The 27751-nt window shown below is 44.4% G+C and overlaps 1 protein-coding gene across 2 annotated transcripts; it reads left to right on the top strand.

Annotated features, from left to right (window-relative positions):
* The first annotated feature begins 12792 nt into the window (after positions 1–12792).
* Positions 12793–18212, top strand: LOC146202554 (defensin-1-like). Of its 2 annotated transcripts, none has more exons than XM_084588225.1 (4): positions 12793–12869; positions 16184–16263; positions 17104–17160; positions 17863–18212. In XM_084588225.1, the coding sequence occupies exons 2-4, from the start codon at positions 16221–16223 to the stop codon at positions 17979–17981; spliced, it is 219 nt and encodes a 72-aa protein (XP_084444351.1). In that variant the 5' UTR covers positions 12793–12869; positions 16184–16220; the 3' UTR covers positions 17982–18212. The 2 variants fall into 2 exon arrangements, with proteins under 2 accessions (XP_084444351.1, XP_084444352.1); XM_084588226.1 differs by having other exon boundaries at positions 12797–12869; positions 16179–16263.
* The last annotated feature ends 9539 nt before the right edge of the window (positions 18213–27751 follow it).

Below are 27751 nucleotides of genomic sequence, written 5' to 3'. Positions count from 1 at the left end.
ATTTTGCGTTGAAGTCCTTAAAGATCTCGTTCAATTAGCAGTTCATAAATCATAATGATGACCTGGTGATGAAGGCTGCTTCAAAGCTGCTACTAGTTCTATTGTTGTGAAGCCAGTTCATATAACAGGCTTTTTCCGACTTAGATGAAGCAGAGCGCAAATACGTATGTACAGCTGCTATAGGCAAGGTCTGTCTTGCTATTAGACAGTGCGGTTCGAGATTGCGCTGACAGCAAAACCTGAGCGACGAGCTTGGAAACGCCCTTGATCAGGCGTGAAATATCTTGCGAAGAAAAGAAAGCCCCGCCGGCAGTGTTTATCGCAACGTAAGTGCATTTTGAGTGTATGTGATCACCGTATTTCCCGGCGTAATGTCGTGGAATTTCGTCTGGCTGTTGAGGTGAGTGTGTGAAGCGGTGGTGCCACTCTGCTGCAACTAATCTTTTGTTAAGTTGCGGAAACAGCTGCTCTATACACATTGCGAAGCAGGCGAACGCCCATCATTGTCTGAGATCTGTTATCGCAGTTCGTAAGGATGTGAAGGCAGGATAAAAGGCACTACAAGCCTGCCTGACTGTACACGTGAAACTGAAACTTTTGCCACAGGATGTTGTCACACAATTGATAACGATAAAGACACGCGTAAATGTAGATAGCCTTTCTGCATAGAATATTGCATGAAAAAAATTCGTTCATAGTAGTTATTGCAGTAATTGGCACACGACCACGCTAACTAGAGAGATGCGGAAGGGAGCTTTCTTGGGCAGTGTACCTATTTATGCTTATGATTAATCCCGGCCTCGGCGGCCGCTTTCGGTGGAGGCGAAAAGCAAGGCTCCCGTGAGCTGTGCGTTCTCAGTGCATGTTAAGAAACCCCAGATGGTCGATATTTCCGGAGTCCTCCACTGCGGCGTCTCTCATAGCCTGAGTCGCTTCGGTACGTTAAACCCCACAAACCAACCAACCAACCTATGCTTATGGTTATGAGAAATTATTCGCGGTGTCATGATAAAACATCCGCATGTCATAGGTCACAGCTGGGTTTGTTTAGAAGCGGACGATGATGAAAGTCGTATCGCGAAGGAAAAATTGAGGATCGTTGGGGAGACTCTCGAGCCAGGCGTATCGAATGACAAAAAACCTGCAAGAAAGTCTTTTATTGCGCAAACTATTCAAGAGGTGAAGTGCTGCATTGGGAGAAACTAGTAAATAAGTAATTTTAAGGGAGCGACAAGCAAGAACCAGGCCCTACGATACTTTTTCACTGCTCCATAATTGGCTTCTCTTCCCGAAAAGGTTAAGCTGCGCCTGTAGTTAGCGGTTGCTTCACGCCGTCATACCAGACCAACGCGCACAACATGAGCATAGCCGAATGCCCGAGCCCATGTGACGACAAAACATGGCAATACCGCTTGAAGTGTCACTTCGCTGCTTCAAACTGGCTCTTTCGTTTGGCTGCTGTTCTTAGCAGCCCGAAACACGGCAAGGACACTGAGGCAGGTTTTCTTTTGCCACAATCTTTGGTGGTGACGGCATCTGCATACGCCATATGCGTTTGTTGCTAGATGCAAACCGTAGTTTCAGCGCAGCGCTGCAACTGTTCCATGGTCAACCAAGAAATGTGCTGGCTTCAAGCATTAGGATCGCGATAAACACATTTGACGCTATTTGTGAAGCAGTACCAACGGGCGTTGGCCTCATCAGGTTATTTTCCTGGATTCTATCAACGTAGCCGAGATAGCTGACGCACGGCACGTGTGTCCGAAAAAATGTGGAAGGTCATAGAAGCGCATGCCTATCGGCTCAGGCACGTGATACGGAAAGCGCTACAGCTCCGCTTTGCTTTCATTAGGCTTTGTGTTACTATGTTGCCATCGGCATGGCCAACTCCGCGGCAAGTTTAGCATTTATTTTAGTGCAAATGCATTGTTTCACGACGTCTAACCAAGCCTTCATAATGTGCACGACAGATATACTGCGCCTTTCCTTTCATGTAAATGAATTGCTAATGCAAGCTTAGAAGGGTTTGTAAAATTATAAATATTGATGATGGTAATATATAACAGATACTTGTAAAATAATACTCCATGCTAATTAGTGGGATAAAATGATAACATAAAAACTAAAAATAATGTTACGTGGTGGTGACAAGGTCGATGACACAAATGAAGAGTCGGTGATTGCACTGAAGAAACTCTCTATTGGGCTGACTTGCGGCATGGCCTCAAAAACGTAGGCAAGAGGTATGGTATTGACGTCGCACTGACCGCCCCGCTCAAGATGAAGAGGATTTGCCCGGCTATTCAAAGGGAAAGAGAATCGAAGAAGCAAGAATGTGGGGTGAAACATTGAGATCCATTCGTTGGATGCAAGACTGGTGTTGTATACAAGCTTCCACTCTCTTGTGGAGCCTGTTATATAGGACAAACCGGACGCTGTATTAACAAGAGACTACTGAAACACCGGAACAACTTGGAAAGTGGCAAGGACAAATCATTTCTGGTGTCATATTGCTATTCATGTGAAAGAATGAAGAAGGAGAAGAAGTGCACTCCTATGTTTGACCAGGTTAGGATTTTGTATCGCCACAAAGAAAAGATGACTGGAGAAATAGTTGAATCATATTTTATTTCAACAGACAATAAGTGTGTCAGCAAGACTTCACTTGCTCTTTCAAGCAAATGTCTTTTTTGAGTGGCTTTTTGTGCAGCAGATGAACCCAAGGGTTGTTTCAGGTGATTGTTTCGTTTTCGTCATGTTTGTTTTTATCTGGGCCTTGGAGTAAAGGCATAGTTGTGAGTCAGCGCTTGTACTGTGGCTTTCTTTTATCTTGTCCTTTTCCTTCTTGTTCGGGCTGTTTAAATTAATAATGAAAGTAGATATAGCCCCGCTTTAACCAAGTCGTACGAATGTGCGTGCGTCGCCTAGAGGTAGAGCAACAGGCTCGCGATCAAAACGTCTTGGGTTCGACACCCGTCTTCAGAGAACTCCTGTGCTTGAGAACGACTTGTTTCAAACCTAATTGATTCATGATCCAAGATAAAAACAGCTAACAAAAAAAGACGCTACATAGTGCGGGAGAATTCACGTTCTTCGCCTAAATCTGGCCGTATCGTGTGGCTTCGCGGCGGCACGAGACCTGTCAGCCAATCTGTACTACGCCATGTCTGCTGCCACTTACCACCTTCCAGAGACATGGGCGTGACTGTATACGCTCTCTACAGCGCTGAGGGCAATATTTGCTTTCTTGCTTAGAGTTCAGGGTGCGAACGCCATTTGTGAACGCGTCTGAAGCCTTTGACTACTCGGCACGTAGCAATATTAGATGCATCGTTGTATACATAAATCGCATTTGGTATAGGGAATATGTACCTATGTCACATTGACCGCAATCTTGTGCTGCAGGTAGCACGGCCGAAGGCATATCTAATCTCCTTATCGTGAACTGCTTCGGATTGTACTGCTGAAGCTGCACACTGCAACGCATAATAGCGTCAGTGACGTCCCTTGAATACCTCGTATATGCTGGCATCCATCCACGCTGACAACAGATGACGCTACAAGGGTTGGTCAACATTCATACAGGATAGTCAGAAACTAGCGAAAATACAAATAGTTGAAGCAAATGAGTTTAGTTTATGGAGCTTAACGTCCCAAAACGACTCAGCCTATGAGACGCCGTAGTAGAGGGCTCCAGAATTTCGACTACTTCGGGTTCTTTAATGTTCACTCGCATCGCACAGCACACTGACACCTAGCTTCTCGCCTCCACCGAAAAGCGGCCGCTGAGGTCAGAAATAAAGCATACGAAGATGGTGCGAAGAGTGGGGAATGTATTTAGACATATTCTTCTGTACAATGCCGATGCTAGAAGGCCGGAGCTATATGTCTCGAGCATAAACAATAGATCTCAAAGGAATGGAACAACTAGTTATGCCACATTGTGGAAGAAGGAAAATAGTCGCTCGCGGTAGAAAATTGCAGAGATCGAGACGTTACGTATCGAACCCTCAAAAATATAGATCTCTCCTTTCAGCATTCCAAAAGAAAACGCGAATTCCTCTTTATGCCATAGATGCAAACATTGCCAATGCCAATAACAAAAATTGTGGCCTATTGAAATCCTTCATATGCAATTCAACGATGTTTATTTTCCAATTTTCTAAGCAAACCTGGATGACCTCCTAGGTTAAAGGCTTTTTCGGCAGTTTGACTGAGGACCAGACGACCATTACCTGACAGCAGGTGTTAAAGGAACACTATATATAAAGAGAAAACTGAAGTGGGCTTGCATAGATAGAATGCCAATTCCTGATTACAAAAATTCCGCTCTTACTGAAAACAGAGCTGTTATAAGGTAGTAAAGAGGAAGAACAGAAATACGGGTATCACCGCCACAGCCGAAACTTGCAACTACAAATCACGTGACGCGCTAGGGATCCCGGAGGCTGACAAATGCGAATCACGTTGCCCGCTTGAATGCGGTCGTAGGTTTTGTCTCGAATATAATAATACGCTTTTATCATACGTAAACGACTGCGAAAAGACAACTTAAACGTTGAAGGCAAATACAAAAATATACTTGGAGGCGCCACAGGCGCCCACTTCAGTTTCGATTATGTTCAAGCTCAGGCTTTTCGTGCGTGCTTGGATAGTTTCAAGTTTGGACCTGCAGCGCCTGAATTGCGAGCTTGGAGCAGCAGATGCGCCTGGCTCGTTCACATTTGAGCATTCGGAGGCGCGAGCGAGCGAAATCCGCTGCCGCCGACACGCTCCTTCGTTCACACTTCTGAGCCAGCATATCGCCGCCGTCGCCGCTTTGACTGCGAGCTCCCGTTAACGCTGACCGGACCGCTCGACTGCAGCTACGTACGCCACGAAAAACATATATATGCTAAGTGCCTAAGGAAAAACGCATTATCATTCAATTGTTCCCTAAATCATGGCACATCTGACCAACATACTGCGGCAACAAGAACTCCAACGTGCTATTAGCAGGCATCGTAAACAAAAGGGCATACTTGCCGCTCATACCAAGGAGAGCGTCGATATATTGCGCTGGTCGCCCGGCAAAGAAAAGGGCCTCGAGTAAAAAGTAAAAACTAAAAATAACGAAGCACCACCAATACATTACAAAAGGTAAAAAAAAAAAAACCGATTGCAGAAAAAAAAAGAAACACCAGTAGCAGTTAGATTCGAACTCGTCACTGCTTGCTCCGTAACGTTTGGCGCTAACCACTCGGCTACGCCGCTTTTTTTTTTTTTTTCTTTATTGCCGACTTGGACATTCAAAACAAGACGATGAGCAATAAAACGTGCCAGCACACTTTCGTGTGACACGGCAGGTTAAAACTTTTTCAGTTTTACCAAACTGTCAAGCGCATGAATCCATTGTGGCTGCTCGGGGAGTGTCATATGCACTTCCTTGAACCGCACAACACTGTGTATGAAATGTTCTCGTACAGGATTGACTTGTATATCTGCATTGTTAAACTGCATTCTGGTTTTCCACAAGCTGTGGAGGTCCAGGAGCATTATTGTATCAAAGGAAAACTCCTCTGTATTAGGAAAAGGTAAAAATCGTATGCCATATGCATCTAGAGGTAGCTCTTTTTTTAAAGTTCTCTGAAGCACATCCCGGAAAAAAATGGCATCCCAACAGTCCAAAAACACGTGTTCTATCGTCTCTGGTCTTTTACACAAGAAACAGTTTGTTGACCAAGGGACGAACAGGCCTTTAGCGTGCATCCATGTTTTGACTGATAATGTGCTAGTGTGGAGTTTAAAGAAAAATGATTTGTCTGGTGGTGATATTGGCATCTTCTTAACTCTCTTAAGTACATCATCTCCTGGGCCTGGACAGTGCGACAAACGGTATATCGGTACAGGAAGCATTGTGTCCACTAGGTCCGCATACAATTTTTTCCGCTTAACATTGCACAAATACTCCATGAAAAAGCGCACATGCAGCAATCTGTACGCGAGCACCACTTCTCGCAAATACCCTCTTACTGTACCACCTACATTGAGACACGAACTGACAAGAAAATTAGGAAGGAGTCGACCAAGCCGAACTTGGATTACTGTTCTGAGGAAGACATCATTTTGGTCACGAAGGTACATGAAACGCGAGACAACTTGTCGCAAAAATAAATGCGCCAGACCAAGCCCAACAAAGCGTGCGTTATCAGATGAGAAACGATACTCGTGCCGAAAGGAAATACGAGAAATAAGAACTAGCACAGGTATTTCGGCCGGCAGTAGTGTAATCAAGAACGCAATCTGTGATCATTTCGCAGATATGCTTTGTCAGTCGCGAAAAACTGAACGGGGCTTCTATAGTGAATTCCTTCCACTTATGCCGAAACTTGAGGAAGAAGTTAAAACACGGCTTGAGCAGCCGATTTCCGTGAAAGAAATTGAGGATGCAATAGATGCTCTGCCAGCAGGCAAAGCCCCTGGCCCTGACGGACTGGGTGCAGCTTTCTACAAAGTGCTCAAACCGGCAATAGCCCAGGCTCTGCTGAAGGTTGTTGACGAAAGCTATGAGAAAAAACGTGTTCCGCTCTCTTTCACAACATCCCACATAGTGCTAATTCCTAAAATCGATGACCCTGATAAGCGCCTGTTGGTGGGATCTTATCGCCCGATAAGCCTCACCAACGTCGACTACCAAATTTTCATGAAGGTGCTAGCGAAAAGATTGCAGGGTGTTATAACAATGCTCGTAGGCACGCACCAAACATGCGGCATAAAAGGGCGAAGTATCGCTACTAACATACACGTGGCACGATCCATACTAGAATGCTGTGACTCATTTGATGACCGAGTGGCGATGATACAACTAGACCTGGCAAAAGCCTTTGACCGCGTTTCTCACGATGTTCTGTTTGCCGTTATAGATCATGCAAATGTCGGCCGAATAATATTAGAGGGCGTTAGAATGGCATACAAAAACTGTACCACACGGATTGTTGTGAATGGAGAACTCACTGAAAGCCTCCAAGTGCGATCTTCTGTGAGGCAGGGTTGTCCACTGTCGCCATTGTTATTTGCAGCCTACCTTGAACCGCTTTGCTTGGCCATCCGGAATAATGAATGCATAACGGGCTTCACGCTACAATCAGTACATGTGAAAATCCTGGCTTATGCCGACGACATCGCTGTCTTTTGTGCAAATATAGAAAGTATTTGTGAGGTGACGAATGTAGTACAGAAATTTTGCAGCTGCACAGGTGCCCAGATAAACTGGGAAAAAAGTTGCGGTTTCTGGCATGGTAGCTGGGAGGTCACACCCGAACACTATTCTCGGATGCGCTGGTCAACCACTCCAGCATTGTATCTAGGAGTGCCTCTTGATTCTTACCGGGACCCAGATCCATACTGGCATGACCAAGCATCGAGGGCCTAGGAAAAAAGTGATGCGTGGCAAGGAAGGCAGTTGTCCATGTTCTCGCGTGCCACTATATGTAATCTGTTCCTTACTGCTAAAGTGTGGTACGTGATGAATGTACTCGGCTACGCCGCGCCTTTTTTCTTTTCCAGTAACAAAATAAAACCTTTATTTACATATATATGTACAAGTCTGCAACTCAACCAATAGCCGAGTGCATTCATTGCTTCTCGCGTTAACGTCGGCCATAAGAAACATGAGTGGAGATTAATGTGCAATAAAGAATTATATCGAGGGGTCTGGTAAGAAAGGGTCAGAAAAAGTTTAACATATAAGCCTGAAATGCGCCACTGAAAGCCAAAGGGGAAAAACAGAGGAGAGAAAAAAAAAAAACACTTGGGCAACGTTGCGTGCAGCATCAACGGCACCCAAACCGTTCGTACTGGCGTGTCTTGAAGACCATCAATGCGCGGCAGCCCCGCTGTAGTTCCTCCTGCAGGCTTTCGTCGGAGCCAGAGGACTCTAGTGCGCTCACTGTCCACTCTGTTTTGTCCACCAGGTGCCGCCACGCTGGTTTCGGCCAACGCACACACTCCACCACATCCACGCGCGCACGCCAGAGGGCATGCAACGCAAGCGCTATCTCAACGTCTCGAAGCTCTGGACAATCACAAGGCGCGTCGAAACACAAGAGGCCTGGCCATGTGACTTCCAAATCCGCGGCGAAAAATAACCGTACTTCGTCCCAGAAGATGTGCGTCGTGTTGCATTCCATAAAGACATGTTGAGCGATCCCCCGCCAGCCACACAGGAGACAGTTTGCGCCCCATGTTAGGAAGAAACCCCGCTCTTCCTGACGGGCTTTCACGGGCAAAACTCCTGTGTGGAAGCGGAAGAAGAAATCCTTGGAACCTGTTGGAACGGGCAGCCTCCTGACTCGCTTGAGGACATCAGCCTTGCCCACCCCTATAGGTGGTTGTCGATATACTGGAGGTTGTACAAATTGTGCCAGCAAGTCCCAGTAAAGCTTTCTCGGGTTTACTGCGAGCAGGTACTTTCAGGAAAAAAGCCATTGCAGTAGCGCCAGGGACTGCGCTACCTCCTTGTAGAAAGCTGTGGCTCTCATGCCGTGCCATATTGGCTTAGTTGTGGCCAACCAAGGGGCCAAGTGCGTCGAGCCTAGATACTGAGTGGCAGCGCGAAGAAATTATCTTTTTGGTTTCGAAGGAAAATCAAGCGGCAGCGGCACGTACGCGACCCGCCTGGCGGCTGAGTCCGTGAAGAGTGCTTGTAACCTCACCTGACCTCAGCCTGCGGGACCCTCCTGACCCGCTCCCCGACCTACGTGCCGGGGGCGGGAGATGAAGGGCTCCTTTTCAGTGGAAATAAAGTTTTCTTTCTTTCTTTCGAATGCTAGATATGAATAACGGTTGGCACATCATGGCCTGCAGGCAGACCACTCGGTCCGTTTACATGCTGCAAAAACTGTACCTGCCTATTTCGAGTGGTGCGCAATCCTCCAAAATAACTGAACAGCATGGCTGCTGAAGTGTAATTACGTGCAAGCAAAGCAGATGACGACCCCTTCTCATAAGAGTTCGCTGGTTACTTTACCTCGCGAGCGCATGAAATTTGTGATCTCGGTAATGCTCCTTCCTCCCTTAAGGGTGATGCAGTCTCTCAACCCACGCTAACCGTATTGCGAACAAAGTACGAACAAAATGATCCACGCACCTCCGGCAAAGAGAGGCAACTTTCAAGAAAATACAAAGCGCTCCTAAACTTGTACCTTATTGTTTACCACCAGTCACTGGAACATGTCTCCCCAGTTGTAGCCGAGCAAATAACAGAAGATGTTGGTAAACGTTCATTGTGGCAACGTTTAAGGGCTAGCAAACAATGGCACACAAGGGAACATCGTACAGAATGATTAATAAGTTGTTCAATGAACTGCCCTCTTTAAACTTACGTCTTTTAAGCGCTGTGTCTCTTATCCCGTGTTGTTTGATAATGCCTAAATATTGTCACATTCTGCGCTTACCAATTCGCACAAATATCTGCTCTGTTGCAATTTGTTGCTGAGCAAGCACTTGTCATCTTGAATGTAGTCATTCGTAAGACCTGTTATTTTTGTTCACAATCAGCGATTTTCAATTAACTAAATTTTCTATTTTGTTGCAAATAAGTTCTAGTACAATGAGCCTTTTCGTTCGGGCCTATTAAAGCGCTTTGTATACTGTGCACCCTTCTCAGTCACACAGGCACCCTCGATTGAAGGATGCGTCAGAATATACGAACTCTCCTCTCTGTAATGTGGAAACTCCACTCAACGGCCATTCATTTCATCATTTTGTACGTGAAGTGTCCTCACGCGACTAGCGGTATGGTTACTGTGATCAGGTCTTCCAATCTTTGAGACAAGCCTGATCACCAACTTTTAATTCCTTCAGCATGAGCAATACTCCGGCTCGTTTATGCGGTTTCTGACGCAGTATTCGGATGCTGCGAGCTAGAATAATTATAGATACTATCTTACATTTCGCATCTAATGGGAGCCCGTAATTAAGAAATCGGCCCCAAAAATCTCCAATAATATATTCGTTCGCATTTAGGTCAGTTTTCTTTTTCTTCGTTCCATAAATATATTTCCTCTCGATTTCTTACCCTAGTTTGAAAGCTATTGCCGTTTGTGACGCTAAAGCGGGGATTAAGTTGACGAAATTCAAGACGCCGATCCGCAAGTGCCATTACGACCAGTCGGTTTTCCCACAAAATATAAGCATAGCTATCCCAGTCTCACCCAGAGAAAATACCTAAACGGCGAAGACACCGTGAGTGATGAAGGATATATTTAACCAACACTGTTATTGCGCTCCTGGCGGAATAGAAATAGCTATGGAACTCAAACGCTGTCCTAACCTTGTCTTCTGTAGAAATAAGCCCAAATGTTCATTTATCCGTGTTGTGTTCTATGAGAAGGAAAGGCGTATTCTCCTTCCTGTACTTATTCCAGAAACAACGATCTAGAAAGAATATTTCGGTACGAAGTGATGTTTGTATTATTTTCGTATTATGAAAGGACAGCGGCACAGGGATCGATTATTCATAATGAATGGTTCGCACCTATATCCGGCAGTGGAGGGATCGAGCGCAAAAATAAAGGAACATCTTCATGTTTACCTTTGCAATTCAGCTTCGCGCTTTCTAAATATATTAAGGAGGTAGTATGAGCTTGTTAGTAACACATGTAAACAAAAATAGAGCAGGGACAGAACAAGGATCAAAGTGTGTCCTTGCTTGTTCCTTGTTCTGTCCCTGTGCATTTTTGTTCACATGTTTCTAAATATACCTTGACATATCTGCACGACATAATTTTTCGCTTGAGAAATTCAATCCGCAATGTTACCACATGCACGGCTTCCACGAAGGTTAAATTTATTTTAGCCAACACTGCAAGCAGGCATTTAGTCACTTTATACTTCGGATATTAAACAAACATCGGGCTTATAGATGCAGCGATTTGAAATACAGATGTACGTCTGCAAGAGGCTGACTTTAAACAAAAAAACATTAGGGGACAATTTGACCAGAGCTGCAGAGGCGAAAGCCTTTAACCACCACTGTCGCTGCCCTCTGTTTGGCCACTGCTCGGTTTCGTTTGGTGACTCTTGCTGCTGACCGTCATTTGTGACGTCATTGCGCGTGCGCAGTTGGGGTGGCTACTAGGTGTCTATTGAGGTTTGCGCACGAGGACACGGCGCATGAGGGATGCGTGCGTTTAAGATGTCTCAAGGCCTAATAATTAACTAACTTTAATTGACTAGTTGACTAGTTATCATTATTTAACTAATTACTATTCACTAATTAACTAATTCTCGTTTACTAATGCTCACACACCTGCTACTACATCATTGATTGATTAACTATCAGTGCTGAAACCATCGTAAACTTTCTAAAGAGGATTGACCGCTGCCACGGACGCACGGATGCACGCAAGGACACACCGGCAAGTCACGAGTCATAAAGGCTATCGCCTTAAAAGCAAAGCCAATTGGTTTTACGCCACACTAATATGTGCCGCATGTATCTCTACAAGTTTCTTTCCCCCTTCCTAAACTGCACTTGGGATGGCTGGAAGAGATTATGAATGCATTTTTTTTTTGGTATTTCGATGGAGGCAAAATCAATAAACACTCATTAAGATTGAGCATGTGTAGATATTTCTGAGCGCGTCAGTTGAAGACCCACAGGGGCCATAAGTCACCTGAAGCGCTCAGCTAAGGCGCCTTGTTTTCTGCTGTGCTCCTCGATCAGCACCGCCAGAAACGCTATGGTCTTGTGACGGCAGCTTTAACAAAGACAGCTTTAGCAAAGTGAGTTAGGAAGTAGTGCGACCGCAAAGTGGGGACCAAAATGTGCAGTGAATGTTTTTGCAGGGCTAATGCGAGTTTTTGGAAGACAAGCGGCGGGATTTTGCGACCTTCAGGACAGCTTCATGACTCTAAACAATGGTGCGTAGGGAAGGCGTGTGTTACTTAGTCGCCCAGCACTTTACCATACAGCAATATCAACCGGCATCTAATATTTGCAGTTTACGAAGACAATGAGCAGAACCCTGAAAAAAAGAGAAGCGGCGAGGAATTTATAGTTTCCTTTTTAATTAAACGATGACTTTCACCGTATTTTGTTTATTCAGAATGCCATATGCTGCTTTCTCTATTTGGTAGCATGTTCGCGAGTCTGATCTCTAGCCATGGAGAAAATTTATCGACGCTTTTTAGATAGATTTAATGGATTATTTGAAAACATGAATGTGCAGTAATATTTCGTAAATAAATTCAGCCTTCCCTTTGAGTCATCTTCAAACCACCCGAAAAATGCAACACAAGAAACGAGGAGCAAACAGCACAACGGACAGTCGTCGTTCTCTATTTCTTGTTCACTGTGTTGCGTTTATTTTTTCGCTGGTATTAAGATGAATCAGTACCAACTCTACCAGTCGTCAGCCCTGCCGAAGTCCCTTTGAACATATTACCTAACTTCAAACAGCAGGGGCCTGAAGGTGTGGTTATGAGGTCGCTTGAAGATGTCTGTGGGCATGCCGAAATACAATAACATCTTTTTCCAGCGCTCGTACTGCTGCGGCCAAACGTATGACCTGTCGCATAAAACTTCACTGGAATTCAATTACAGCGAACGATTTTTGCGCCACAGACATAAAAATGTTTTGAGAGGCCTTCCTCGGCACACCAATGGCATTCGTTGATAGCCACAGCGTAGGGCTTGCACGCATTCGCATTGTGCTCTGATATCATGATATCGTTCAATGCCACAGATTAAACAGCAGCATTGTGCTGGGAAAACCTCGGCGTATCTCCTCTACCAAGCCATTTTCGCCCGCCGTACAGTTTCAGTATAAAAGCGCTCGTCTGCTAGGCTAAAAACGAACCTCCACGGCTAACTACCGCAGCACACGGCAAGTTAAGATCTTGATCAACTTTACGGGGCTATAGCCCCTTTTTTTTGGAGGGGCACCTTCCAATTGCCGCTAGTGGCAGCTAGGAAATTTCATTATTGAAGTGGAGCCTAACTATATTTTTTGTTGGTAACTAGCTGGAGACTGAGAGGGGACCTGCTAAATTAGGCAAACTTTAACCCACAGTTTTTTGGAAAGTGCGACGCAAAATTTCGTATAGGGAAACTGGCCAATGAATATATGCTTTTCTAGTTCATAAATAGGGTGCAATATTAACTTATGAGCTGGCGCGAAAACAAAAGGGGGGGGGGGGGAAGGGGCAACCTTTAAATTCGCAACATCAGAAGTTGGGGAGGCGCTTCCAGTCGTGCTCGTAATGATAAGCCAAATGCTATTTCCTGCACTATGCTCTATGGGCAGTGGCCCTCACGGTGCTTTCTTTAAACACTCTACGCCACAGGAATGTTTCAAGTACGCTTGACTTTTTTTATTGCTCTTCTTTTCTTTCCCCCTAAGTGTTTGGTAAAGTTTTAGCCTCCTGACCCGCTGAAAAGACTAAACATTTGTGCCGGAGATGGTGCACGTGTCCAAGAGAGTCAGGTGTTCAAGATTATGAGACCCTGAGGCAACAGTGATTACTGGGATGTTAGTATATAGAATGAAAGACACTCGGTGCTTTTATTATTAATATTATTTAGGTCATAACCAATCTCTGCATGCTGCGACAATTTGGCCTTGGTTTTGAATGTTGTCAGGCGGAGTCTTGTGAATTGTTTCCGAGTAGGTCAAACGACCGTTAAACAAATTCTGGCGTTAACTCATAAACAACAGTAAGCCACTTTACTTAAAACTGCGCTCACAGACCTGTAATAGCAACGGATTGTTTCCCTAAACGAAGAGCTCTAGCGCCACTGGTGGGCATGGCTGTTTAAGGAGCAGCCATGCCCACCGCCAATAAGCAGACTAAAACACTTCGCTCGCCGGAGAGGAGGATAGCACATTGCAAGAAAAATCCCTCGAATTGTCTTATTATTACATGCATAGTTTCTTATTCCAGTGTACTTTTCGAGGTAACACGGTTCCTATTAGAACTTACAGATAATACACTGCATCTTCCGACGAGCCCTTAGTTCAGCCCATTTTGTAGTTGAAAAATAATTGCCAGTTCTCTCTCCTTTGCGTCGTTTGTGGTGCAATCAATACTGAGCTTTTCTTGGTTTTTGGAGCTCCATACCAGAAATTACTGCGAAAAAAAGTTACTTTTGAAGTGAGCACGCGTGTAAATTGAATCTGTTCAATTGATAATATATTCCAGTTCTGGCTATAGTACAAAGTTTGAAAGCAAAACTGTGTACTATAGCGTGAGGCCTTAATGTCGTAATAAAGTAACCTTCACGTATTGTATCTCTAGTTGACAGTCTAGCTTCCCTCAAATGTACGTTCTAAACAAGATTAACAATATAAAGCAGTGAGAAGTTAGTAACAGGTCCTCCAGCCCACTCCCTCTCAATAACACAGCACATTGTTCATGCCCTGGGATATGTTTTCATTGCTAAACATGCGAAATACAAATGATCAGCCATGGAAGTAGGTTCTCACTTCAAAACATTCAAAGCTCTCCCAGTTACCAAGATTATAAAATATGTTACAGTTTCCTCTAAATTGCCAACCTTAAGACTTCTAGTACCACGAATATTTGACTTCTGCAAATCTGAATTACATAAAATGAATGCTGGTTCAACCAGCATTCATATTACCAGCATTCACTACAATCAGCCCGGTTGTAGTGAGATTATGCCTATGTTGCTAACGCTGTGGCATTCCGCATATGTAGTGGCAAGAAACTTCCCCAGAGCGTGAAAAAATTCGCTGCCTTGATAGGGACTCCGGAAGAGGACACGTTAGTCTATTTTTACTCCCTTATAGGGCAATGATGTATTCGGTGTACTGATTATATGTCATCACAACTATCATGTGCTTCCTCCTTTTGTGAATGCGAGCATATGCAGTTTGGTGTGGTTTGTATGGCTTGACGTCCCACAGCGACTGATTTTATGCGGGACGCCGCAGCGGAGGGCTCCCGAAAATTTGACACTTTGGGGATTTTTAACTTGCACTGAAAACACACAGTACACAGGGTCTTGTTTCCGCCTTCAGCGGCCATTGCGGCCGGCATTTGATCCTGAGCCCTCTAATTCAGCAGCTGGCGGCGCTTATTGCTGAACCATCGCGGCAGAGTGTGGACATTTGAAGCACTCATGCACACAACACATTCCTGTTCAAGAAGGTTCATGGGCCTACCCAGAATGAACAGGTCCACTTTAATCCGCTCGATATCATCAAAAGGAGCAAAGCGTCTAACTAGCAAACGTGGCTTTATGAAACAGAAATGTACCCTGAAATTTTTTACTGCTTCTTTTTTCTCTTCCAAGAGGGCTTAGTTTTGAGACAGCTACAAAAATGTACTAAGCTACTAACCCAGCCAGAAAAACTATAGGTCTCTCGGTAACCATTCGACCCATGTTGACGGCGATGATTTGATATTTATTGACCTTGGTTCATCCCGCTTTCATAAATGGCAGGTAAGGTTTTTTTATCGTCCCCATTTGTTACATTAAATTCAGCACTGGTTTTCAAAGGACAGGCTTCGGTAGCGCACACGACGTTGAGAGAACGACAAGACTCACGACAGTCTTCAGCAACGCATGTAGAGTTGTGGAGGGAAGTTAATCACCGACCTTTTTATAAGCGTACAAACATTGTTATGCAGACCACAGTACACAAATATCTAGCAAATAACGATGCGGTTGAGTACAACCGAGGGAGCTATTGTATGCCCACTCGTAGATGCCTTTTTCGCTTTAAATATACCACGCTTGTGAAACCGTGATATCAGGAAGATCTATAGGTACTCGGGTGCCTCGTCAAGAAACATCATCATGAAATCCTATCGCATCTTTATATTTTTGCACAGTTTTACGATAGAGGGAAATTTTCTTATTTGATGGCCATTGCTGTAAATAGCTCATCTAAGCATTGCTTTCAAAAATCACCCAGAAACGTTCCCAAGCATTTGCTGACATTTGTTCTCAGCAAGAAAGGAAACTTCAGGTGTCTTCAGGGACAATAGTAAGCTTCATTCGCAAGCAGTGCTCTGAAGTTGAGTTGAGCTTTCAGTTATAGTTGCCTGAATAAGTGCTTAGCGTTACCTCTGTTCGGTTAGAAGCGGATTATTGGTACCCAGAATAAATACTGCAAAATGTAGTGGCTGTTTATAAGCCTGAAACTTTTTTTTTTCTCATTCTCTAGCGTAGATCTTCATCGATCGACCCAAACTGCAAATCAGCCAATATGAAAGTCCTGGCCATTGCGTTCGTTGTTGTGCTTGTCGCCGGTGAGTTTCTTTGGCATTTTATACCATATCTGTAGGTTGCATTACTACTTTTTCGGAAGCCAAGGAAAAGAGCTGGAGTATGAACTGCTAGCAGTCTATCCGGAGGCGCATTGCTCAAGGAAACAAAAACTACCTTGTACAGTTCAACCACGCTGCGCTAAAGAAACTAGAAAATCATGTCAGTGCATACAATTACTTTTAGCTACGCGATACGAGGAATGACTGAAATTTCACCAGCGCCACTGACAAGACAGTATACCAAGGTATAAAATCCCATCAACAATTACTTCTTGCTCAAAGCGAATGCCCACAAATATGAAAACAAGAAGTACCTTGGGGAACCCACAGAGATTATTCACCATAGAAAGTGGCATTCATGAAATATTTTAGATGCTCAAATTCCTTCCTGCCTAAAATTCATATTGGTGTGAGTTTTGTTCACTAGATAGTGTGGGCCGTCGCTTCTGTGACTGTCAACACGAAACGCCATTACACGCTCTGCAGTTTCATCTTATATTTATAGCATTCTCGTAATGCAGTTTAAAGTTATAGTAGCCGCCAGCAGGAAGCGACGACCAAAGTTGACGGGAGTCCTAACCAGAAATTTGTCTTACGCAAAGATGATAATCGCAATGCTAATTTCCAACCAATTTCACCCATCAAATATTTGTCCCGAAAGAACACTCGTTAACTCGATGTTGCAGGGTACCTAAACTAGAATTTCACAAAAGATGATTTTTCCCAAGGGCGCTGCACAAAAAAAAAAAAAAAAGAAAAGATTTATTTCACGGTTTTTTCTTGATGCGCGACAAAACTTTACTATCTCACCACTCTTCTCAGGACTCGTCAGCACTGCCGACGAAGAGGACAACTCTCAAGCAGCTCTCGTCAGAGTCCGTAAGCAGCGCTGGTTTTGTCAAATTGTCGCGTAAAACCTATATATCCTGTTTTCATCATATAGTTACTGTGTTGTATGAAAAATGAGTTCGTTGCATATATGCTTTTTTTTTTTTTTTTTTTCAATGTTGTGCCGCCAGAAGAGGTGTCATTGCTGCTGATTACTTATACATATGCCGATATACATACATACTTGGTGATTTAGGATTTCTGCCCTGTCCCGCCAACTGAAGCATCCACAGCTCACGAGTGATAGTTCGCGAGAGCGGAAGCAGTTGGAGGTCCCTTAGTGGATTTCGGGTTCGCGGCTCAGTAACGGAAAAAAGAAGAAGAAAAATGTTGCTGAAAATGATGGAACCTGCTTTATATCTTTCTTTTGTTACTATTAAAGGCGACTGTATTCCTCGGCGGTTTCAAAGTATTTCTTATGGTGAAAAATTTATTGTCATATGAACAAAGTGACGACTTTGTTAATAATAAAAGAGTGTATTTGATAGACTCAGAGGTTACAAAGATAACTTGCTTACGGGCGAAATAAATCATCAAACGTTTAACGTTTGGTCGAAGCAGGCTGTATACCCGCTGTAAATACCCATGTTTTCATTTCTGCGTCATCTCAAATGCGTCTGTTGCTTCGTGTGCTCTCATTAAAATTCTAATCAACGTTGAAGTTCATGTAAGAATTTTCGTTTTCTACTGCAGGCCGTGGATTTGGCTGTCCCATCAACCAATATCAATGCCACAGCCATTGCAAGAGCATCGGCCGCCGCGGAGGATATTGTGGTGGACCCTTCAAGTTGACCTGCACTTGCTACAACTAAAAAGCAAAGAACAATGCGTTTCTTCGTTCTCTCATTATAACTTTGGCTTGTCGGAAATAGACCAATTAAGTCACTGTCGCAATGTAAGGATGCCCTTGATGCAATAGCATTCACCATGAGGCATTTTCATGTACTGAACGCCGCGAAGAGAGATGGTGAAATTGGTACAGTTTGTGAAGGTAACTAGGGTGCTCAATGAAATAAAAGTTGCCTCATTTTTTTTAATTCGCAGTCTTGAGTGTGCATGCTTTTTCCCAACACCATCGCGGCCTGCGTCATTATCTACCGATTATGTTCATGAAATTCTCTTGCTTTAGTAAAGTCACTAAATCCTCAGTAATCTAAACTGATGTTGAAAGACTTGCGATATTGTTTCACATATTAATACAAAATATGTACTTGCACTAGAAGACGACGCTGTGCGGGATTATTGCTAGTGCACTGCATTAGCTGGCACCCTTGTAGTGTGGTCTAGCGTTAGCAAATGAGTGTAGACGAAGGAACGTTCGTGGAAACTGGCATTCCTTCCTGCTCTTGGCGCCTTACGTAGGGCAACTGGAATGGGGCAATGCTAAATCGGCAACCGGAGCTGGTTTCCTGCCTTACTCATAAATGCGCATGGTTGACGCTACCAGGTTTATCAGCTAATGCAAATTTTTCACTACAACCTAATTTCGACAATATCGGGGCATACGCTTTCGTCAGGCATAGTCTTATTTGATAACGGAAGAAGTAAGGAAACAACGATAGATCCCCCTGCCTTTAACAGTATCCCCCGATGGATTCCGTAAAACAAAACAGAATATAAAAAATTCAACTTTGGACATTCGTACCCGTCTGTACTATAGAGAGATAGAGTATAACTGTTTATTTAGGCCACCGGATGAAGGAGCTCCGGCCCTGCGTCCCTTGGAACGGGTGGGGGAGGCCCCGCCTCAGACGCAGGCCAGGAGACGTTGACTGGCGGTTTTCCAGGCCAATCGGACGGCGGCTAGCAGGAGCCCAGGGTCCGTTCAGCGCGGCATGGTCTCCCGAGCTGAGGCTCCAGATTTAGGCTCCTCCCAGGAAAAAAGGGGCAGTCCGAGATGATATGCTCTAGGGTTGCTCTCGAGTTACAATTAATACAAAATTCTGCAATTTCTCCTGAGAGGATATGGCTCACCATGAGGAGGCGTAGAAATGGCCCAGCCTTGGGGCGGCGCCAGGCGATGGCCTGCCTGCAGTTTAGGGTAGGGGCTGGCGCAGTAGCCACCTGCGTACTGCAAGGTTTGACATATATTGCGTTCCCCGCTCCAAACCCCCGCCCTCCCGCTCGGCCGCTGTCTCTGTGCTAGATCTCTCGAGCCAGGCCATGGGCGGATTCGTTGCCGGGAAGGTCAGTGTGCGCCGGAGTCCAAATCAACTATACAGTCCGTGAGATTGGAGATTGGTGAAATATTCGATTCTCCTGTGGGCAATCAACCCACGATCGTAATTTCGTATGGCAGTTTTGCTGTCGCAGACCAAAAAACGCGTCTTCGTCTGGGCACATGCTAAGCCTAAAGCCACTTGCTCAGCTATCTCTGGAGATATAGTTTGCAGAATGACGGCGGTGGTCGGTCTACCTAACCCGCACGTTACCAGAGGCTTAAACTATTCTGCGTAAAGCATCCTAATTTACGTTACACAATGTACGTTACACAATATCCACCTGACACAATGTCACACATTGTGTCAGGTGGATAGCAAAGAGGGTGTGTTTGCAGAAAATGTTACTTTTTATTTTAAGAATCCTTAAGCGATGATAATGCGTTATCAGTGGGTGTCCTTGATTTTATTTGCTTTTTTTAATTTGCTGGTCACTCTATAGTCATCTTTATTTTTGGACCTTCTCGTGGTTGCCGCCTTCCTGTCTCTCCCTCCTGTCCTCTCAGATGGGAAGGGAGATTTGCCGCTTTCAGCTTTGCCACCCGATATGGTTGGCAGATGGCAGGAGGTGTGGCAGAAAGCGGGACGCCAGTTTTTCGGCATGATTTGACTTCAGTTCGAGTGCAGTTAAACGGCCCGTCGCATTCATGCTTCATAGCAAGCGCATGCTATTCGCGCGTCAATGCCAATCAACGATAAGCATGTTTAGATTTACGGGTCGAATTTCTTGTTTGTGATTTCCAAAGGGGCGTACGAATGGTTGAGCCGGTACAGACAAAATGGTGCATGCATGACGCGCGTCTCGAAAGCGCCTAATGACGAATGCTCTCGTGCACTCATTGCAGCTCGAACATCAGTTATCGCCTCGAGCCCTGTACGTAAGCGAAAGGTAGGGCCTGTGTGGTGACCGATTTACGTGTCTGCAAGCAACTGACTCGCAAACTTTAGAAGCGTTAGCTCCACTCTGTTCATTTGCAAGTTTCGTGTTATTAAGTATTATTCCTGTACTTAGTACCTCATGCATTCCAGAGATGGTACAACGTACTCGTACTATGCATAATGTTTCATCTCGCGCTTGGCAGCAAACACTGTTCTCCTCATTGCTCTGGCCAGGCACGAGAGCACTATGCTATCGCCAAAGCCGATCACGCCTCGTGTAAAACCTCAGCACACTCTCGCGCTGTGCATTGAACATCGTCGTCTTCGTGAAGTTCCATATCTGCGCCACTCGTTCATTTAACACAGGTAAATGCACCATACACATACGCCATGTCGTTAACGAAAGAGAGCGCAGCCCTGCTAGAGAGGCTGCTGAGACCATCGAACAACGAGAAGCCAAACTAGCTCTTTTCCCCGAAGATTACTAAGCCCGGAAGCGAGCCATGATTAAAGCGGTAGCAGCTACTGTGACTGCGGCCGGTGATTAGAGCTGGAGAAACTGGATTCAAGGATAGTTGAACCTTTACATTTTTTTTCTTCAATGTTCAGATTTGGCAACCTAGCTAATTAAAACAAAAATAGCAATTGAAAACTGCCAGGCAAGTTAGAGGGTATAGTGTTAGGCAACGCATATACCTATAATCAGCAGGTAAGTTATTTTTGAGTGACCCTGCCCGAACATTTTAATCGAATAAAAGGCTTTATTGTATGACCTGAATGTTGAGCAAATTACAACGCTCTCAGAGCGTTGTAATTTGTAATGATTGTAATGATTGCCACCAAGTTGGTGGAAATCACTAGTTTATGATATGAGCGATAACCCTAGAATATGAGCCAATGCAAGGCATTTGTAACGCCGACACTAAAAAACTCCATTTTACAATACTAAATATCTGAGAGCTTTCCTACATCTTTTCTTCTGACCAATAGCTCTGGAAACCCAATCCCCTTCTAGGAAGTATAGTGGATGAACTTCACAACCATGGCTCATGAGTCACGACTATGACATAGATGTGCAACGTGTCTTCCCTATGGAGGACACAGACTGTAGGCTTGACAGGACCTGGTTCTAATTGACGTAGCCGATTCGCACTAACAACGATGTCGATTCTGCTAATTGATTTCTTACCATTTCTTACAGTATTTTGCGCTAATCTGCGCCAGTTTATCTTCTACATTGTACCGTTTATAGTGCAGAAGCATGCGAGCATTGGCCGGGTATAAGGAGAAGGTGAGATAACCGATGGTTGTTGAGGGTAATAATTTCGCCATATCTAATTAAATTTGGAAAACTTCTCCCTGACGTCTGCACACGTCTTGTGCCAGTGCCTTGTTGTAGGAAATAAAAAGGCAATAAAAACAATCGCTCGAATTACAAATCAATCCCTTTATATTTGCTCATTAATGCCAGAATTTTGTAACTTCCGTGAGCCATCCGAAACTCAGTAGTGTGCACGAGGCCCTTCATTACTTTTCATGGCTTTTGAAAGCGAGGCTCTGGAGTTGCTGCACGAACAAGGTTAGTTTACATAGAAAGGCAAGTTTAGGCCAGACCTGGAAGCTACGCAATACGGCACGAACTCGGTTCGCCTTCAAAAATGTAACACAATCGGTGCATTTGCTTTTTGCATCCTGTCGAGTTCTATATAAAAGTTGCTCCCAAAGTACTAGGACCTCATGCAGCGTGCGCCCCATAACTGAGTGCGCACACCGAGCAATCTTGAGCCATCAGAGACGGGTCCCTGCAAAAAAAAATGTCTGGTGAAAGCAACGGCCCTTACGAGAGAAAACCAAAAAGGTGCGCGGATTTCCCTTTGGTTTCGCGCTAAATATTCCTTGCTATGATCATTGACCAATAGTGCGAAATGTTCGCTCTATTCGGGGAAGATCGCATGTCAGGTCTGCTTAGCAACATTTAGTGCTGACAAAGCGGTCTTGAGAAGCTCTCTCAGCTTTATATTGGCAGAATATGGAGCATTCTTAAATAACAAGTCTGAGGACTCCTCGTTACAAACGTGCACATGCAGAGTGAAAAGAAATCTTGCACCCAGAATGACCGGTGGCTGCGGCAGACGCTGAAAGTGTACTTTTTTGTCAGCTCGGTCGATATTTTATCATCCTTCTAGTGACCTGACAATGCACTTTTTACTCGTACTTTTGACGACCTGCATCATTTAAAACATTTTTATTTTGTATTTTATTTGAACGTACCATTAGAACCCTCTTGGGACTGTTACAGGAGTGGATTTATAGACAAGAAAGATGCGAAGTAACAAACAATAATACAAGAGCCAGAAATCAGGTTTAAAAAGACAAGAAATACAAGAAACTAAAGCATTCATAAGCGGACACATCGAGCTCGAAACATTCGAAGGCGGAAGATAGTCAACAGCTCTGGCCTTCAAAGCATGCATTCAAACACGTCTTAAAGTATTCCCTAATACTGTCATACACCGGGTACACGATCGAGCGAACAACATAAGATCAACATAGACTGCAGATGGTCATCAAGTCTGGTTTGATGACAGGAATGATGAGATTGCAAGCTCAATGAACTTTTCCAAGGAACGCTGCACAGTTATAGACTCATCTAGGGCGTTCCATTCTATTACTGCTCGGGGGAAGAGAAAATATGTGTTGTTAGCACAGGAGTATTCATTATTCGTAAAATCATGCTTGTGACGTATTTCTCTAGAGCGGTTAAAACTAATGTAAGTAGCAGGATTCATGTTGAATGAATTATGAAATAATTTATATAAACTTGAGTCTATAGAGCGTTACGCGACTTGATAATGTGTCTAGGCCTGTGCGGGAAAGCAGCCCCGTGGGAGAGTCAGAGCGCCGGTACCGGCGGTAGATAAAGCGAACCGCTTTTCGTTGAACCGATTCGAGCATGTGTACACTTTTTTGAATATACACAAATTAGACGACATTTGCATAATCTGCCCGCCGGGGTGACGCAGGGGTTAGAGCGCTCGACCATAGTGCCCAAGAACGCGGGATCGAATCCCGGCCTCGGCAGCTGCTTTTCGATGGAGGCGAAAAGCTGGGCGCCCGTGTGCTGTGCGATGTCAGTGCACGTAAAAGAACCTCAGGTAGACGAAATTTCTGGAGTCCTTCACTACGGCGTCTCTTCTTCAAAGCGACTCGGCCTGAGTCGCTTTGGGACGTTAGACCTCAAAACCAAACCAAACCAAATTTGCATAATCTAAGATTGGACGGATCATGACCCTTATACACTAGTAACTTTGTATATGAAGTAGCAAAGCATCAGGCGCGTTTAAGGAAGTGTATAATCTAGTCTAGCACGATATCCCCCCCGTCCTTTAACAAATCTGTAGTTATCTGATTCTCTCCAGCTGATTTCCCCCTTTTCATATTTTCTAATGCTTTCTTGACCTCGTCATTCGTCACTGGTGGAACGTCTAACTATTTTTCCCTACCGCCAATCTCATTACGGTCCTGACTACTTTGGCTGCTGTAGAGATCTGCATAGACCTCCTCGGCTACTTTGACTATCTTGTCCATATTCATGATGACGTTGCCCGCCTTGTCCCTTGTCGCATACATCTGGTTTTTACCTATGCCCAATTTCTTTACCGCTGACTTTCGCCGTTCTTTACAGCATGCTCAATTTGCTCCATGTTATACTGCCTTATATTGGCCACCTTGCGCTAATTGATTAGGTATGATATCTCGGCCAATTCTATCGTGTCTGTTGGATTGGAAGCTTTCATACTCTGGCGTTTCTTAATCAAATCTTTCGTCTCCTTAGACAGCTTACCGGTATCCTCTCTAACTATCCTATGCCGCCTACTTCTACAGCGCAGTCAGTAATAATATCTCTGAAATTCGTGCTAGATATCGTGCTAGAAAAACGCAGTGCCTGGTGTCACTGACGGTATCGGAACCATGGAAGAATGCAAACATTATCCTCATTCATAAGAAAGGGGACTCTAAGTACCTTAAAAATTACAGACCATCAGTTTACTGTCTGTTACGTATAAGGTATTTACTAAGGTAATCGCTAATAGAATAAGGACAACCTTGAGACTGCAATCAAGCAAAGGATCAAACATGTTTTCAGAAACTATACTCTTGTATCGATCATATCCATACCATCAACCAGATGATAGAAAAATGCTCGGAATATAACCAATCCTTATACATGGCATTCATTGATTACGAAAAAGCATTTGACTCAGTTGAAACCTCGGCGGTGATGCAGGCATTGCGAAATTGGGGGGTAGACGAGCGGTACATGAAAGTGCTGGAAGATATATATAGTGGTTGCATAGCAACCATAGTTCTGCATAAAGAAAGTAACAAAATTCCCATAAGGAAAGGTGTTAGGCAAGGAGACACGATCTCCCCAGTACTATTCACAGCATGCTTAGAGGAAGTATTCAGAGACTTGGAATGGGAGAAGTTAGGGATAAGGGTAGATGGAGAATACCTCGGTAATTTGCGATTTGCTGATGACATTGCCTTGCTAAGTAACTCGGAGAATGAACCGCAAATAATGATTGATGACCTAGACAGGAAAAGTAGAAAGGTAGGCTTAAAAATCAATATGCAGAAGACTAAGGTAATGTTCAACAGCCTCGGGAAGGAACAGCAGTTTACGTTAGGTAGCGAAGTACTGGAAGCATTAGGCGAATATGTCTACTTAGGCAGGTAGTAACCTCAGATCCGGACCATGAAAAGGACATAACAAGAAGAATAAGATTGGGATGGAGCGCATTTGGCAAGCATTCGCAGATTATGACTAGCAGCATACCGGTATCGCTCAAGAGGAAGGTATACAACAGTTGCATCTTGCCTGTACTCACCTATGGGGCTGAAACGCGGAGGCTGACCAAGAGAGTTCTACTTAAGTTGAGGACAACCCAGAGGCTATGGAACGAAAAATGGTAGGGGTAACATTAAGAGATAGAAAGCGTGCAGAGTGGGTCAGAGAAACAACTCAAGTTACCGCCATTCTAGCGGAAATTAAGAAGAAATGGACATGGGCAGGACATGTAGTGCGAAGAGAGGATAACCGATGGTCGCTGAGGGTAACAAACTGGATTCCAAGGGAAGGAAAGCGTAGCAGGGGGCGGCAGAAAGTTAGGTGGGCGGGTGAGATTAAGAAGTTCGCAGGGGTCAAGTGGATGCAGCTAGCACAGAACCGGGTTAAGTGGAGAAATATGGGAGAGGCCTTCGCCCTGCAGTGGGTATAATCAGGCTGATGATGATGATGATGATGATGATGATGATGATGATGATGATGATGATGATGATGATGATGATGATGATGATGATGATCCACCTCGTAACGGGGCCGTCGCCAAGTATCTTGTTTAGTTTGAAGTTCAGTTTCGCATGTGTGGCACAATGAAAAGCCTTCGAATAATCGAAGAATATCACATCAGTTTCCCTTTGAGGAAGAGGGCGTGGGCAACGCTGCTTGCGCGCTTACTCACTCAGTCGAACCGCAGCCGTTGCAGAACTGAGGTGCGGCCTAATCTCGAGTTTCTTTTGTTGCTGCGTGTCGACGCTCCACGAAAGCTGGCGGCGCTGAACGCCAAAAGCCGGGCGAAAGCGACCCCGATTACTCTATCAGCGTGTTCTATTGTCACGTGGACCTGGAATCAGCGGCCATTCAGCGGATCTCAGCATATTTCGCAGACATCGTGGGCCCGTGCTGATTTGGTTGTATAAGAACGGAAAGTATCTTGTGCCTAAGAGCTGTATCAGCTCTTAGGCATTCGTAACGGAAGTCAAAATGTGTTTGAGAAGGGCTCTCACAGCTTAAACTTCAGGCGCACTTCAATCGCACTTACGGAATATGTTTGCCAGATGTTTGCTCGTCAAGATATCGACACGAAAACAGAGGTAGTTTAGATTTTTCGAATCTAAGCACTGCGCCTCACTTTAGGCACCGCAATGAAAAAATGAAGGGGCTCAGAATCGAGTATTAATGGTACTTTCTCAACATATTAAGATGTCGACGGTTTGTCTTTCTATGCAGAATTCTTTATGTGCGCATAATTTCCGGGGGACGGAGCTTACATAACAGGGACCTAGGTATAAAGTCAAATACTGATTGGGTGTTTTGTTCCAATATTGAGTACAGAAAAGATGAGACGCTGAAAATATTAGGTGCCAGCACGCACAGAGATCCTATGCTAGAAGAACAATTCTTTTGATGAACCAACGGTTGCACACAGCTGAGTCAAGTCCTGCCCCACTCGTAACACAAGAAAACTTTCATATTTAGGTGGGAATGGGGTAAGGCTTTTTGAGTCATGTCTTAAAAAATGATCTTACAAACCACCTTAACGGCTCTCATCTTTTACTGGAAGAAATTTAAGTACTCGGCGGAGGCCCTAAATTTTGTGTCATGTCATTTCCATAATATTTTCAACATTGTGGCGAACTTTGGTAAATCACCTAAGTAGCGAAAAGGAAAACGATGCCCTCATTTCCTGCGGTGAATTTCTTGAAGCCTGCAGCTGCTTTTGGAATCACCTTACTCACATCGTTAGATACGCCTCTCGTTTATCTCTGAGCGACAGGGAAGAGAAACTTGATTCTTCTCGCAAGCCGGAATTTTTTCGCAGAAAGCTCCTGACGGCAGCTCGTGACGCGAAAGTTTCCTAACTGAAGGGGACCACAGTGGTAAAAAATAATAAAAGAAAAAAGCTGGAAATCCCGCTACTTTGTGCCAGAGAGAATGGGGGGGCAACTCAAAACTGTGTAATGAAATGCTCCTCAAGCAGCAGATATGTAGTAGAACCGAGGCGAACAAAATAAATATACTGCAATCGTAACGGTGATCAACGTAGGTCCAGTTATCGCAGCAACGAACCATTTGCGATAAGCGAAAAATGAAATGCGGAGAAGATACCCGAAACGCGAAGCCAACGCACACAAAAGTAAAAGCTGGGGCGTAAAAAAGACAGGAACTAAGAAGCTGTTAGGCCATTCAAGGACCCCATTCACAGCAAAATTGATCTAATGTCGTATTCAGTTCGTCTGAAAAAAAAAAAGTGTTTTTCTAAGGTTCAGTTTTCTTATAAGAGTTTGACTTGACGCTGAGGGCAAATGGCTATCGTTCTAAGGACTATTCTCATTTGATGCAACAGCTCTCTACATGTATTATGTCAAGTTAAAGTCGAAAAGAACCAAAACGCAAGCAGGAAGACTTTCAGTTTATCCACATGGCCTAATTTATTGGGCGCTCACAATTTTTTTTTTCTTCTGCATGAAGTCTTTACTAAAATGTCGACGACAGTAATTTTCTTTTCAAGTTCACCATACTGGGGTCGTGTATGCAGGTGCAAAACATGAGAATAAGCGGAAGGCAGGACTCCAGTTTCTCTCCATCATACTTCGCGCACAACTTTATTATTTTTGGGCTCCTTCAGCAGCCTACATAA

The sequence above is a fragment of the Amblyomma maculatum genome, chromosome 1 (genome assembly GCF_055883805.1).
Source record: "Amblyomma maculatum isolate TAMU_Amacu chromosome 1, ASM5588380v1, whole genome shotgun sequence".
Lineage (NCBI taxonomy): Eukaryota > Metazoa > Arthropoda > Arachnida > Ixodida > Ixodidae > Amblyomma > Amblyomma maculatum.
The sequence above is the reverse complement of the archived record's forward strand: the minus strand, read 5'-3'. Positions and strand labels throughout refer to the sequence as shown.

What these genes read in the sequence shown, in the direction of transcription:
- LOC146202554 (XM_084588225.1), top strand. Translation starts at nt 16,221, where the DNA reads ATGAAAGTCCTGGCCATTGCGTTCGTTGTTGTGCTTGTCGCCG. An exon ending in CGTTGTTGTGCTTGTCGCCG is followed by an intron (nt 16,264 to 17,103) that starts GTGAGTTTCTTT and finishes CACTCTTCTCAG; the next exon opens with GACTCGTCAGCACTGCCGAC. An exon ending in AGCAGCTCTCGTCAGAGTCC is followed by an intron (nt 17,161 to 17,862) that starts GTAAGCAGCGCT and finishes TTTCTACTGCAG; the next exon opens with GCCGTGGATTTGGCTGTCCC.